The sequence below is a fragment of the Nicotiana tabacum genome, chromosome 23, assembly GCF_000715075.1.
Source record: "Nicotiana tabacum cultivar K326 chromosome 23, ASM71507v2, whole genome shotgun sequence".
Classification (NCBI taxonomy): domain Eukaryota; kingdom Viridiplantae; phylum Streptophyta; class Magnoliopsida; order Solanales; family Solanaceae; genus Nicotiana; species Nicotiana tabacum.
In genome coordinates this window covers 5193868-5208583 of record NC_134102.1, presented here as the reverse complement: position 1 = coordinate 5208583, position 14716 = coordinate 5193868, and the positions used below count along the sequence as shown (strand labels likewise).

The 14716-nt window shown below is 40.6% G+C and overlaps 1 protein-coding gene across 2 annotated transcripts; it reads left to right on the top strand.

The window, feature by feature from the left end:
• The first annotated feature begins 9338 nt into the window (after positions 1 to 9338).
• On the top strand, positions 9339 to 14492 carry LOC107808151 (protein PHR1-LIKE 3). 2 transcript variants are annotated; one of them, XM_016632646.2, is made up of 6 exons: positions 9339 to 9748; positions 12384 to 12460; positions 12641 to 12695; positions 13195 to 13273; positions 13411 to 13480; positions 13827 to 14492. In XM_016632646.2, the coding sequence occupies exons 1-6, from the start codon at positions 9559 to 9561 to the stop codon at positions 14304 to 14306; spliced, it is 951 nt and encodes a 316-aa protein (XP_016488132.1). In that variant the 5' UTR covers positions 9339 to 9558; the 3' UTR covers positions 14307 to 14492. The 2 variants fall into 2 exon arrangements, with proteins under 2 accessions (XP_016488132.1, XP_016488133.1); XM_016632647.2 differs by having other exon boundaries at positions 9346 to 9748; positions 12641 to 12653.
• The last annotated feature ends 224 nt before the right edge of the window (positions 14493 to 14716 follow it).

Genomic DNA, 14716 nt, shown 5'->3' with positions numbered 1-14716 from the left:
TTTGCGTGTGCTATAGCCCACACCATCTGCATGGACCTGGGCGCTAGGACCCCGATCGCCTAAAATTTTGCTACCCCATCAAAAACGACCTAGGGAACATTGGTCATCACCTCACCATGACCGTTCCTTATGTTTTGGCATTTTCGGGCCATAAAACTTGAATTATGCTCGATTCCGAGATTTTTGCGTGCCATGTTCCACGCCATCCGCACGAGCACATGCGCTAGGACTCGGATCGCCTAAAATGTTCCCGACCCATAAACAATGACCAAAGGAACATTAATCATCCCTCTCCATGACTGTTCCTCGTTTCTTGGTGATTTAGGGTCATAAAACTTGAATTTCGCCTAATTGCCAAATTTTCGTGTGTTATAGCCAATGCCATCAGCGTTGGCCCGTGAGCCCGGACTTAGATTGCCTTAAATTTTTCTAGCCCATCAAAAATGGGCTAAGGAATATTATTCATCACCTCGCCATGACCGTTTCTCATTTTTTAGTATTTTAGGGCTATAAAACTGAATTTCTAGCCGATTCTTGATTTCCGTGTGCTATAGCTCACGCCATCTGAACAGGCCCTCCGCCCGGACCGAATCGCCTAAAAATTTTCCAGGCCATCAAAAACGACCTAAGAAACATTATTCATCGCCTCTCCATGATTAATCCTCATTTGTTTGCATTTTCGGGCAATAAAATTTGAATTTTGCCTGATTCCCAAATTTTTGTATGCTATCGCACGACATCTGCACGGGCCTGGGCGGCCGGAGCCGAATCGCCTAAAATTTTGCATACCTATCAAAAGCGACCTAAGGAACATTAGTCATCACCACACTATGACCGTTCCTCATATTTTGGTATTTTAGGCCCATAAAACTGGAATTCCAACCAATTCTCACATTTTCGTGAGCATAGCCCACGCCATCTGCGTGGGCCTAGGCGCCCGAACCCAGATCGCCTAAAATTTTGTAGGCCCATTAAAAATGACCTAATGAATATTAGTCATCACCTCACCATGGCCGTTCCTCATTTTTTGCATTTTCGGGCCATAAAATTGGAATTTTTCCGGATTCCAAGATTTTCGTGTGTTAGCCCACACCATCTACACGGGCTTGGGCGCCCAGACCCGAATCGCCTAAAATATTATCGGCCCATCCAAAATGACCTAAGAAACATTAGCCATTGCCTTGCCATGACCATTCCTCATTTTTTGGCGATTTAGGGCCATCAAACTGGAATTCTGTCTGATTGCCACATTTTCGTGTGCTATAGCCAATGCCATATGCGGGGGCCTGTACGCCCTGACACGAATCGCCTAAAATTTTTCAGTCCCATCAAAAATGGCCTACTGAATATTAGTCATCGCCTCGCCATGACCGTTCTTCATTTATTGGTGATTTAGGACCATAAAACTAGAATCCCGCCCGATTCCCAGATTATTGTCTACTATAGCCAACGCCATTTGCGTGGGTATGGGCGCCCAACCCGGATCGCCTAAAATATTTCCGACCCATCATAAATGACCTAAGTAAAATTAGCCATTGCCTCGCTATGACCATTCCTCATATTTTTGACGTTTTAGGGCCAAAAACAAAGAATTCCGCCTGATTTTTCGATATTTGTGTGCTATAGCCCATGCCATCTGCATGCATCCAGACGACTGGACCTGAATTGCCTAGAATTTTGTTGGTCCATAAAAATAACCTAAGGAACAATAGTCATCGCTTCACCATGACCGTTCCTCATATTTTGGCGTTTTAGAGCCATAAAACTGGAATTCCGCCTGATTCTCAGATTTTTGTGTGTTATAGCCCACGCCATATGCATGCATCCGGGAGCCTAGACCCGGATCACCTAAAATTTTGACAGCCCATAAAAACGGCCTAAGGAACATTAGTCATCGTCTCTCCATAACCGTTCCTCAATTTTAGCATTTTAGGGCCATAAAACTAGAATTCCAACCGATTCTTAGATTTTCGTGTGCTATAGTCCAGGCCATCTGCACTGGCCCATGCGCTAAGACCCGGATCGCCTAAAATTTTCCTAGCCCATCAAATACAACCTAAGGAACATTCTTCATCGCCTCGCCATGACCGTTACATATGTTTTAGTATTTTCGAGCCATAAAACTAGAATTATGCCCGATTCCCAAATTTTTGTGTGCCATGTCAACGCTTTCGCACGAGCCCGGGCACCAGGACCTGGATCGCCTAAAATTTTGTTGACCCAAAACAAATGACCTAAGGAACATTAATTATCCCTTGCCATGATTGTTCCTTATGTTTTGGCGATTTAGGGCCATAAAACTGAAATTTAGCCCGATTGCCATATTTTCGGGTGTTATAGCCAATGTCATCTGCGTGGGCCCGTACGACCGTACTTGTATCGCCTTAAATTTTGCTAGCCCATAAAAATGTCCTAAGGAACATTATTCATCGCCTCACCATGACCGTGTCTCACCTTTTAGCATTTTAGGGCTATAAAACTAGAATTCCAACCGATTCTCGATTTTCGTATGCTATATCCCACGCCATCTGAACGGGCCCATCGCACGGACCCATATCGCCTAAAAAGTTTCCAGCCCATCAAAATGACCTAAGGAATATTAGTCATCACCTCGCCATGACCAATCATCGTTTTATTTGCATTTTGGGTCCATAAAATTTGAATTGTGCCTGATTCCTAGATTTTTGTGTGTTATAGCCCACGCCATTTGCACGGGCCTCAGCGCCCGGACCCAATCACCTAAAAATTTGTATACCCATCAAAAGCGACCTAAGTAACATTAGTCATCGCCTCGCCATGACCGAACCTCGATGTTTGGCGTTTTAGGGCCAAAAACTGGAATTCTGCCCGATTCCAAGATTTTCGTGTGCATAGCCCACACCATCTGCGTGGGCCTGGGCTCCGGGACCCGTAATCTTTTCAATTTTTTCTGAACCATCAAAAACTCCTTTAGCTACATTAGCCATCGCCTCTCCATGACCATTCCTCATTTTTTGGTGTTTTAGGGCCATAAAATTCGAATTCCGCCTAATTCCCATATTTTCGTGTGCTATAGCAAACGCCATGTGCGTGGGCCCAAGCGCTCGGACCCAGATCGCCTAATCTTTTGTCGGCCCATCAATAACAATCTAAGGAACATTATTCATCACCTCTCCATGACCGTTCCTGATATTTTGGCGTTTTAGGGCAATAAAACTGGAATTCCGCCACATTTCAAAACTTTTGTGTGCTATATAGCCCACGCCATCTGCAAGGGCTCGATCACCCAAACCTGGATCGCCTAATATTTTTCAGGTCTATCAAATACCACCTAAGGAACATTAGTTATCACCTCGCCATGACCGTTCCTCGTTTCTTGGCTTTTTAGGGCCATAAAACTGGAATTCCGCCCCATTCCAAAATTTTCGTGTGCTATAGTCCAAGGCATCTGCGTGGGCCCGGACGCCAGGCCTGGATCACCTAAAATTTTGTCGGCCCATCAACAATGACCTAAGGAACATTATTCATTGCCTCTCCATGACCGTTCCTCGTATTATGGCATTTTAGGACAATAAAACTAAAATTCTGTCTGATTCCCAAATTTTTGTGTGCTATAGCCCACCCCATCTGCGCAGGCCCTGGCGCACGGATCTAGATCGCCTAAAAAATTTCAGGCCCTTAAAAAAAGACATATGGAACATTAGTCATGGCCTCGCCATGATTGTTCATCAATTTTTGGCGTTATAGGGCCATAAACTGGAATTCCGCATGATTTTCAGATTTTCTTGTGCTAATAACCCACGCCATGTGTGTGGGCCCGTACGCCCTGGCCGGGATCGCCTAAAATTTTGCCGGCTTATAGAAAATAACCTAAGTAACATTAGTCATCACCACGTCATGACTGTTCCTCCTTTTTGGCGTTTTAGGGCCATAAATCGGAAATCAACCCGATTCTAAGATTTTCTTGTGCTATATATAGCCAACGGCATCTACGCGGGCCCTGGCGCACGAAACTGGATCACCTAAAATTTTCGGCCCATCAAAAATGAACTATTGACCATTAGTCATCATCTCGCTAGGATCGTTCCTCATTTTTAATGTTTTAGGGCCATAAAACTAGAATTCAAGCCGATTCTCAAATTTTACTGTGTTATAGCCCATGCCATCTGCACGGGCCCGGGCGTCCGGACCCGGATCATCTGAAATTTTATAGGCCCATCAAAAACGACCTAAGGAATATGAGTCATTGCCTCTCCATGACCGTTTCTTATTTTTAATAAAACTGGAATTCTGCCTGATTCCTAGATTTTCGTGTGATGTAGCTCACGCCATCTACGTGGGCCTGGGCATACGGACACGAATAGCCTAAAATTTTGTCGGACCAACAAAAATGACCTATGGACCATTAGTCATCGCCTTTCCATGATCGTTTCTCCTTCTTTGGCATTTTAGGGCCATAAAACTGAAATTCTGCCCGATTCCTAAATTTTCATGTGCTTGTAGCCCATGTCATCTTCGTGGGCTCGGTGCAAGGACTCAGATTGCCTAAAATTTTGTCAGCCCATAAAAAACAACATAAGGAACATTATTCATTGCCTCGCCATAACCGTTCCTCCTTTTTTGGCGTTTTAGGGCAATAAAATTGAAATTTCGCCTAATTCCCAAATTTTCGTGTGTTATAGCTCTCGCCATCTGCGTAGGCCCGGGTACCCGGACTCGGATCGCCTAAAATTTTGCCGGCCAAACAAAAACGACCTAAGGAACATTAGTCATTGCCTCGCCATGACCGTCACTTGTTATTTGGCATTTTATGGGCATAAAACTGGAATTTCGCCTGATTCTCATATTTTTGTATGATGTAGACCACGAAATCTGCACGGGCTCGGGGGCCCGGACCCGTATCGCCTAAACTTTTGTCGATCCATAAAAAACAACCTAATGAACACTAGTCATTGCTTCGGCATAACCGTTCCTCCTCTTTTGCCGTTTTAGGGCCATAAAACTGTAATTCTGTCTGATTCCCACATTTTTCGTATGCTATAGCTCTCGCCATCAGCATGGACCCGGGTACCCGGACTTGGATCGCCTAAAATTTTGTCGGCCCAACAAAAAATACCTAAGGAATATTAGTCATCTCCTCGCCATGATTGTTCCTCGTTTTTGGCATTGTAGGACCATAAACTAGAATCTGCCCGATTCTCATATTTTCATATGCTATAGCTCACGAAATCTGCACGGGCTCGGAGGCCCGGACCCGTATCACCTAAAATTTTCGGCTCATAAAAAATGACTTAAGGAAAATTAGTCATCACCTTGCCATGACCGTTCTTCATTTTTTGGCATTTTAAGGCCATTAAATTGGAATTCTACCCGATTCAAAGATTTTCGTGTGCTAGCCCAAGCCATCTACGCGAGCTCTGCTACCCAGACCTGGATCGTCTAAATTTTTATCGGTCCATCAAAAATGACCTAAGGAACATTATTCATCACCTCTCCATGACCGTTCCTTTTTTTTTTTGCATTTTAGGGCCATAAAAGTGGAATTCCGCCCGAATCCCATATTTTTGTATACTATAACACACGTCATCTGCACGGGCTCGGGCGCTCGATCCCATGTCTCCTATAATTTTTCTGACTCATCAAAAACGACCTAAGAAAAATTAGTCATCGCTTCTCCATGATTGTTCCTTATTTATTGGCGTTTTAGGGCCATAAAAATGAAATTCTACCTGATTTTCACATTTTCGTGTGCTATACCCATACCATCTGCGTGGTCTTGGGTGTCGGGACCCGAATCTCCTAAAGCTTTACCAGCCATCAACCCAAGGAACATTAGTTTTCGCCTCGCTATGACCGTTCCTCATCTTTTGGCATTTTAGGGCCATTAAACAGGAATTCTTTTCGGATTCTCATATTTTCGTGTGTTATAGCCCACGCCATTTTGCGTGGGACTGGGTGCCCGAACCAGGATAACCTAAAAAAAATTATCCCATCAAAAATAACCTAAGGAATATTAGTCATCGCCTCGGCATGACCGTTTCTCATTTTCGGCACTTTAGGGTCATAAAACTAGAATTCCGCTCAATTCACACATTTTCGTTTACTATTGCCCACGTGGGCCTGGCGCCCAGACCTGGATAGCCTAAAATTTTGTCCGCTTATAAAAAATGACCTATGGAACATTAGTCATCGCCTCGCCATGACCGTTCCTCATTTTTGATATTTTAGGACCATAAAATAGGAATCTGCCCGATTCCCAGATTTGCATGTGCAATATAGCCCACGCCATCTGCTTGGGCCTAGGCAGCCAGACCAGGATCTCCTAAAAATTTTCTGGTCCATCAAAAATGACCTAAGGAACATTAGTCATCGCATCACCATGATCGTTCCTCATTTTTTGATGTTTTAGGGCTATAAAACAAGAATTTCGCCTAATTCCTAAATTTTCGTGTGCTATTGCCCACACCATTTGCATGGGATCGGGCTCCCGGACCTGGATCAACTAAAAAGAATCCGGCCCTTCAAAAATTACCTAAGAAAATTTAGTCATCGTCACATCATGGCCGTTCCTCTCTTTTTGACATTTTAGGGCCATAAAACTTGAATTTCGCCCAATTCTCATATTTTCGGGTGCTCTAGCCACATTATGCACGAGCCTGGTTCGCCTAAAATCTTGTCGGCCCATCAAAAAAGACCTAAGCAACATTAGTCATCGCCTCGGCATGACCGTTCCTCGTTTTTTACCCTAAATACCAAAAACAAGGAATGGTCATGGCAAGACGATGACTATTTTTTCTTAGGTCATTTTTATGGGCCGACAAAGTTTTTGGCGATTGGGTCCGGTCGCCCGGACCTGTGCAATTAGCGTAGGCTATATCACACAAAATTTTAGGCCCGATCGAACCGATGACTATGGTTTCGAACAAGCAAGCCATCTACATTTTCCAGTTTTATGGCCCTAAAATGCTAAAAAAATGAGGAACAATCATAGAGAAATAATGACTATTATTCATTAGGTCGTTTTTATGGGTCCGCAAAATTTTAGACTATTTGGAGCCCGTTGCCCGGATTCATGATGATGGCGCAGACACTGGCACACGAAAAATTAAAAATCGTCTTGAACTCCAATTTTATGGCCCTAAAATATATAAAATAAGGAACGATCATGGTAAAATGATGACTATTATTCATTAGGTCGTTTATGATAGGCCCACAAAAGTTTAGGGGATTCAAAGCCCTTTCGCCCGAATTCATGAATATGGCGGGGATATTAACACACGAAAAAATGGGAATCGTCCTAAATTCCTATTTTATGACCCTAAAACGCAAAAATGAAGAACACTCATTGCGAAGAGATGAACATTGCTTATTAGGTCGTTTCTAATTGGGCCACAAAATTTTGGGAGATTCGGAGTTAGTCGCCTGAATTCATGAAGATGGCGAGGACATTAGCACACAAAAAATTTGAAATCATCTTAACTTCCTATTTTATAGCCCTAAAATACCAATAAAACAAGGAATAGTCTTGGCGAAACAATGAATATTGTTCATTAGGTCATTTCTGACGGCCCCACAAAATTTTATATGATTTGGAGTCTGTCACCCGAATTCATGAAGATGGTGTAGATATTATCACACGAAAAATTAACAATCGTCCTGAATTCTTATTTTATGGCCTTAAAACGCCAATAAATGAGGAACAGTCATGGTGAAGCAATGACTATTGTTCATTAGGTCATTTCTGATGAGCCTAAAAAATTTTAGGTGATTCAGAGTGCGTCGCCCGTATTCATGAAGATGGCGTGGATATCAGCATACGAAAAATTGGAAATAGACTTGAATTCCTTTTTTATGGTCCTAAAACTCCCAAAAATGAGAAATATTTATGGCGAAGTAATGACTATTGTTCATTAGGTCATTTATGACGGGCCCATAAAATTTTAGGCAATTCGGAGCCCGTCTCCCGAATTTATGAAGACGGCGTGAACAGCACAGGGAAAAACAAAAATCGTCCTGAATTCCTATTTTATGGCCCTAAAACACCAAAAAATAAGGAATGGTCATGGCAAAGCAATGACTATTGTTCATTAGTGCGTTTCTGATGGGCCCACAAAATTTTAGATTATTCGAAGTTTGTCGCTCAAACTTATGAAGGTGGTGTGGATATTAACACACGAAAAATCAAAAACGGTCTTGAATTCCTGTTTTATGACCCTAAAACATCAAAATATGAGGAACGGTCATGTCGAAACAATGAATATTGTTCAGTAGGTCATTTTTAATGGGCTTACAAATTTTTAGGCGATTCGAAACCCGTCTCCCGAATTTATGAAGACGATGTTTATATTAGTACACGAAAAATTAGAAATAGTCATGAATTCCTATTTTATGGACCTAAAACGCAACAAAAAAAAACGAGAAACATTCATAGCGAAACAATGACTATTATTCATTAGGTCATTTCTGATGGGAGTTTTAGGCATCCGAAGCCCGTCGCCGAATTCATGAAGATGTCGTAGAAATTAGCACACGAAAAAATAGAAATCGTCCTGAATTCCCGTTTTATGGCATTAAAATGCCAAAAAGAGGAACATTCATGGCAAAGCAATAGTTATTGTTCATTAGGTCATTTTTTATTGGCCCACAAAATATTAGGTGATTTGGAGCTTGTTACCCGAATTCATGAAGATGGTGTGGACATTACCTTGTTTTCTTTCATTGTTGATCACCTTTATTGTCTTGTTATTTTTATTCTGCTTTTATATGACTTTTTGATACTGTCACTTCTTGTTTATATTTTCATGGATGTGGTGCTTATAATTTCCTAAACCAATGGTCTAATGGAAACAGTCTCTCTATCCTTAGGTGTAAGGCATGCGTATAGACTACCCTCCTCAGATCCTACGGTATGAAATAATACTGGGTATGTTTGGTGTGGACATTAGCACACAAAAAATAAAAAATCGTACTGAATTCCTGTTTTATGGTCGTAGCACATCAAAAAACGAAGAACAATCATGACGAAAAAATAATTATTTTCATTATGTCATTTCTGATATGCGCACAAAATTTTAGGCGAATAAAACAAAAAAAATTATATTTCTCTTATTAAATTTGACATGTAAAAATAAAAATATATTTTAATATAGTTGTCAAATAAAAGTAAACTCTAAGTACATATTAGAAATCTCCCCGATTAAGTAACACAAACTCTAACCATATTAACAAGGGTTACCCACCTTTTAACTATTTGATTGGCTTGTGTAAATAACAGTGCAGGTTTTTACCTAATGTGTCTTGGGTTGCACATTTCAAACATGGACAATCGCCGGGGTAATAAACTCCATTACTATACATTTCATTAGTGACTCTTATGGGGTTGGCCGTAACTTCTCTCTCTCTGTCTCTCTCTCTCTATAAACAGGAGTAGTAGGCGATACGATTAGCCCTTTCTCTTTCTCTTTTTTCGTGCCCTCAAAAATTTTCAGCTTCCCCTTTTCGACCTTCTTTCAATTCCTATGCGAATAAATATTGTTTAACTAAATACAGAGAGAAAGGAGATTGAGCTGAGCTGACTCAATGTTTCCGAGATTGATTCAACCACAAGGGGAAGATGAATATAATATGAATGTTGGGATTCATCATACTCATAATATTAATGGAGATCCTTGCCTTGTGCTGACGTCAGATCCGAAGCCTCGACTTCGTTGGACTGCTGACCTTCACGAACGCTTCGTTGATGCTGTTACTCAGCTTGGCGGTCCCAGCAGTTAGTATTTCATTTGCCCTCTTTTCTGTTTTTTTTTTTTTTTTTTTTTTTGTGTTATTGAACTTATCAAGAATGTTGCTCCTTTGGCTTAATGGTCAATGAAGCGAATGCAAATAGATCAGGGTTGAAATCCCATTTTTACAATTAATAAACACTAGGCTAAAGTCTTGGTACTGAGTTACTAGATACCAGTGCTAGTTGGAGTTGGAGGTAACAAGTACCCAATGAAATAGCTGGTAGGTACCGGTGGAATAGTCGAGCTGCCCACGGGCTAAAGTCTTGGTACTCGATACCGGTGATAGTTGTAGTTGGAGGTAACAAGTACCTGATGAAATAGCTGGTAGGTACTGTTGGAATAGTCGAGCTGCCCACGAGCTTGTACGATCACTACTGTTATTAGTAAGAAAAAAAAGAATGTTGCTCCTTTGGCTTAATGGTCAATGATGCGAATGCAAATAAATCAGGGTTGAAATCCCATTTTTACAACAAAAAAACACTAGGCTAAAGTCTTGGTACCGAGTTACTCGATACCTGTGCTAGTTTGGAGTTAGAGGTAACAAGTACCTGATGAGATAGCTGGTAGGTACTGGTGGAATAGTCGAGCTGCCCACAAGCTTGTATGGTCACTAGCGCGGTATTAGTAAGGAAAAAAAAAAGAATGTTGCTCCTTCATGGAGGACCCCTAAGCTATTTTCTGTGTTACATTTAGTGTTTAAAACATGCTTCTTTGTCTCTCTTTTTTTGCCGAGTAAATGGCGTAGTGCACTTGTAGTTCACCAACTGTTGTGCAGATTTCAAATGGCTAGCATTCTATGGAGACTTGACAGTTAATTCTTACAGTTAAGATGAGTTCTAACCAGAACAAAGCCTTTCGGTCCAACTACTCGTTAGATCTTCCTATTTCCACTCTCCTCAATTCGCCCACCCCCCAAATACCCCATTAGCAAGAATGGAGAAAATTTAAAAGGTAAAAACCCAATTAGCAGTTAAACTGGATTCTAGGGCTTTGGTCTAGTGGTTAGAGCGCAACGTGTGATGCGTAGGTTAGGCGCCATCTCGAGTTCAAACCCGCCGTAGACAAAAGTTATTTGAGTGGAGAAGAGTAGAGGGCGAGCCCATTATTCATCGAGCTTCAGAACGTGCGCCACTAGCCCTCGGGATTTCTCATGTATCAAAAAAAATTCCATAGTTAAACTGCTAAGACATTTCCAATTAGCCTACCAAACTTTACCTAATAGTGATATCATGTGGGTTGGATATCAAGACTCTTCTCTATAAATTATTTACTATATTTGAAATCAATTACTTCGCAGCCTTTGTCCTGAAGGAGAAAAAGAAAAATTACATTGGGGTGCGTAAAAGGAAAACAACTGGGCTTTTCTACCCTCTGAAAATCTTGCTTAGTTTTGACCAATACCATAATATACAAAAAGACACATGTTCAAAATGCTGATATAGCATTAGAAATACAGTTAAATGACTCCTATAGAGTGTTAATATTTCAATTTGGTTTCTATATTTGTCTTTACGTGAAGATTCGCATCTTGATAAGGAGCAATTTCAGTAACTTGAGATAGCATCAAATTTAGCTTTACCTTAATAGTCACAAGATATTGCCTTCTCCTTTTGCATGACACAAGCAAGTTTATTCACCTATCCTAAAAGAGAATGACACTTGCAAGTTTAGTTCAATTCCTTTACTGCTATAATTGATGTTGTGTTGTGCTTCAGTTCTTCATTATACGCTTTTCTTTGCTAAAGCGTTCACTTCGAGCTTAATCTCCCAACCAATTTTGGCAGTTTTCGGTGTTTTTCGCTTTAGCAACACTAGCAAGAATTTCTAGGGCAGATTCATGATTAGTATTTAACTGGATGAGCCTGGGAAAATCTGGACAAGATGGCTTCGGATTGTGAAAGATACGCTACTGACTTAAGTTGGAGAAAAATTGAAAGAAGGCTGAATCTGGTGCTATTTTGTTACCATTAGTACCAAGTGAATTGTTGCTGGAGTACTAGAGTTCCTAAGTCTCTGCCCTTATCCTTTTCAAAAAAAAACGTCTCTGCCCTTACCCTTCCTTTCCCTACCCTGAAAGCTCGAACAAACACAATATTACTCTGTCAACGGAACATAATTTTTCAGTAACAATATGCAATCGAGATAAGATATTGAAGTACTGTCTGATATCTATCTTTCAGGTTAAGTGCAGATGTACTTAGCAATAAAAGAATTAAGTGTTCCTAGAGACCTACATATTCATTCCAAATTGTGTGATAATGTAACTATTTTCTCTTGTTAGTTGCCTTTACCTCCTTTTTCTTTTAACAAAATTTATTTGAGTACGGGGTTTCACTCTTTGTTTGGCTGAAACAAGGACAAGTTATCTTGTTGGACGATTTCTCCTTTTCTTGTCTTTATTATCTGTATTTGGATTCAAATTGTCATAGATTTTTCCAACCAAGAGAACCAAAAGATACAGAAAGGAGTGTTCTTTATTTTTTTTTTTTTTTTATTTTTTGGAGGGGGGGGGCTTTGTATTACTCTACTTGTCCTTGCTAGTATAATGGTTGCGCACTTGATATCTCACTACTGGAACGCCAACTTTTCTCATGCGTATACTATGACTATCAATTGCAGAAGCTACGCCAAAGGCGATAATGCGGACAATGGGTGTCAAGGGACTGACCCTCTTCCACCTAAAGAGTCACCTTCAGGTTTATTAGAATGCATTAAATTTTCTTATTGCTCACAAGCCCACCTCACATCCTTCATTGATTTCACAGATGTTAGAAGAGGTGGGGTGGGGGAGCAAAACCTTATATGTTTTTTGTTGAGCTAAAATGAAGTATGCTTTGCTCAATTTTTAAATATGATGCTGTCTTTGTTCATTGCAGAAATACAGACTAGGTAAGCTATCTCAGAAAGATCTCGGTGAGGCTTCAAAAGATGGTAGGTATAGTTGACTCCCATTTTCCTATAACTGGAAACATGGTTGCGCTGGTAGTTTCACAACTCTCTAGGCATATATGTGCTAATTAAGCTTCAAAATTTGCCTAGTGGCTAAGATATAAATCTTTCCTTCGCTAACTTGGCTGCCTTAGGGTTGATATAACTGCTCCCTACCCCGTCCCCCTTCACATGGAAGGAATATCTTAGGGACAATGGTATCCCATTTGGAATGTATACTCCAGCAACTCCATTAACCCCCTAACTTCTTAAATAAGCCAAAATAGTTCCTTTATAAAAAAAAAAAAAGGCAAAAATTAAAAATGGAAAAATGCAGGAAAAATAGCATAAACTTGGGCTGTGATGTGTGAAGCTTACAGAATAGCCAAGAAGACACCGTGATGTTTATGTGTGAGAAGAGATCAGTTCAGAAGGCTCTAGGAAGAAGCTCTTTTTGAATTTTTCTTTTCTTTTGAAACTGGATTCTTGTTCTTCATTGAAGGACTTACAGCTACATATTCATTAGAGAGCCCTTGTTCTGGTGGTACTCCTCAGCAGTTGCCGGCATCGGACTTGAATGAGTAAGGGTTCATCCTATAACTAAGACAACTATTACTACTTGTTTTTAACCTAACCACAATAAATTATATAGCGATGCTTCTGTTTAAGCTTTGCTTGAAATACACCACCTAGTTTAAGGATTGGATAATGTCTGCAGAGGTTATGAAGTCAAGGAGGCATTGAGAGCTCAGATGGAAGTGCAAAGTAAATTGCACCTGCAAGTTGAAGTAAGTTTTCTGCACTACATCGGATGAGTAAATTGCTTTTGAATGTTTCTCAAAATAAATAGGTGGAGTTGAGTTTAGAGACTTATGCTTAGAACACGTTTACCTGACAATCTTTTCTTTTTTAATAAACGTTTTCAAAAAAAGTTTTTCAGATAAACGCGTTCTTAGTCTATGGGAATTGATAGTTGATAATTGCTTGGTAAAATATGCTTGGGCTAGGGTCGAATGAATAATTTGATGGTTAAAGAGGAAGTGGTAGATGACATTATGCAATTCAATTTGCTATCTATGGACTACAGTCCAAAGATATTCTGGCTGGTGATTGTTCATATTTTTTGTTACACAGGCTGAGAAGCACTTGCAAATTCGGCAGGATGCTGAACAAAGGTATATTAGCATGCTGGAGAAGGCCTGTAAAATGCTTGCTGATCAATTCATTGGTGGTGTAGTTACTGAAAATGATCAAGAGACTTGCCAAGGATTAGGAACAAGGACACAAGTTAGCCCTCTTTGTAATCCACTTGGATTATGCCCCTCGGAATCTGCTGATCTTGTTGGAATCCATGGTCCAGAAGAAGTTTCCCCCAGAATCCATCCACAATTCACCGATTGTTCCACTGAAAGCTGCTTAACTTCGCATGAGAGTCCTGCTGGACTTCCCCTAGAAGGAACTTCACCTGGAGGAAGAAAACGAGGGCCGAATGGAGATTCAACACATGCATCAGTTGTTTGGGGTGAAGCAGATATGATATCGTCAGGTGTTCGTCTGCTTCAAGTTAATCGCTTTGGGATTACTAGCTCTAATGTTCAAAATGTCTCTTCTTAAGAGATTAGTGCTGAGTTTATCTACAGCCATTGATTCTCAAACTGCATATTGCGGTTTCTGGGAATACTGATGGGCCTTGGACTTGTCAAGTTGTAAATGCAAGCTGATGACTTTCTAACTCTAACTGCGCCCCCTGAACATTAAATCCTAAAAAAGGAAGAAAATTGAGATGCGAGTAATGCTTTATATCTTGCTTTTCAGTGTCTCAATTTACTTTGCTGTCATAATTTTCGTTTAAATGTTTAACTGCTTTGAGTTTGACTGCATGTTAGGGAATACTTCAGTTTACCAAATGAACTTTTGCTTGTGCAAAATGTTTGCATGAAGTTCAAGTTCTCTTGGGTTGGGGATATGCTTGCCTTTTCCTCCAAATACCCAATGAAGGTTGATTATATCGACCCAGTCGAGAA

Coding starts and splice junctions, on each gene's coding strand:
- LOC107808151 (XM_016632646.2), top strand. CDS start 9,559: ATGTTTCCGAGATTGATTCAACCACAAGGGGAAGATGAATATAATATG. Junction 13,274..13,410: donor CCGGCATCGGACTTGAATGA/GTAAGGGTTCAT, acceptor TAATGTCTGCAG/AGGTTATGAAGTCAAGGAGG. Junction 13,481..13,826: donor AATTGCACCTGCAAGTTGAA/GTAAGTTTTCTG, acceptor TTTGTTACACAG/GCTGAGAAGCACTTGCAAAT.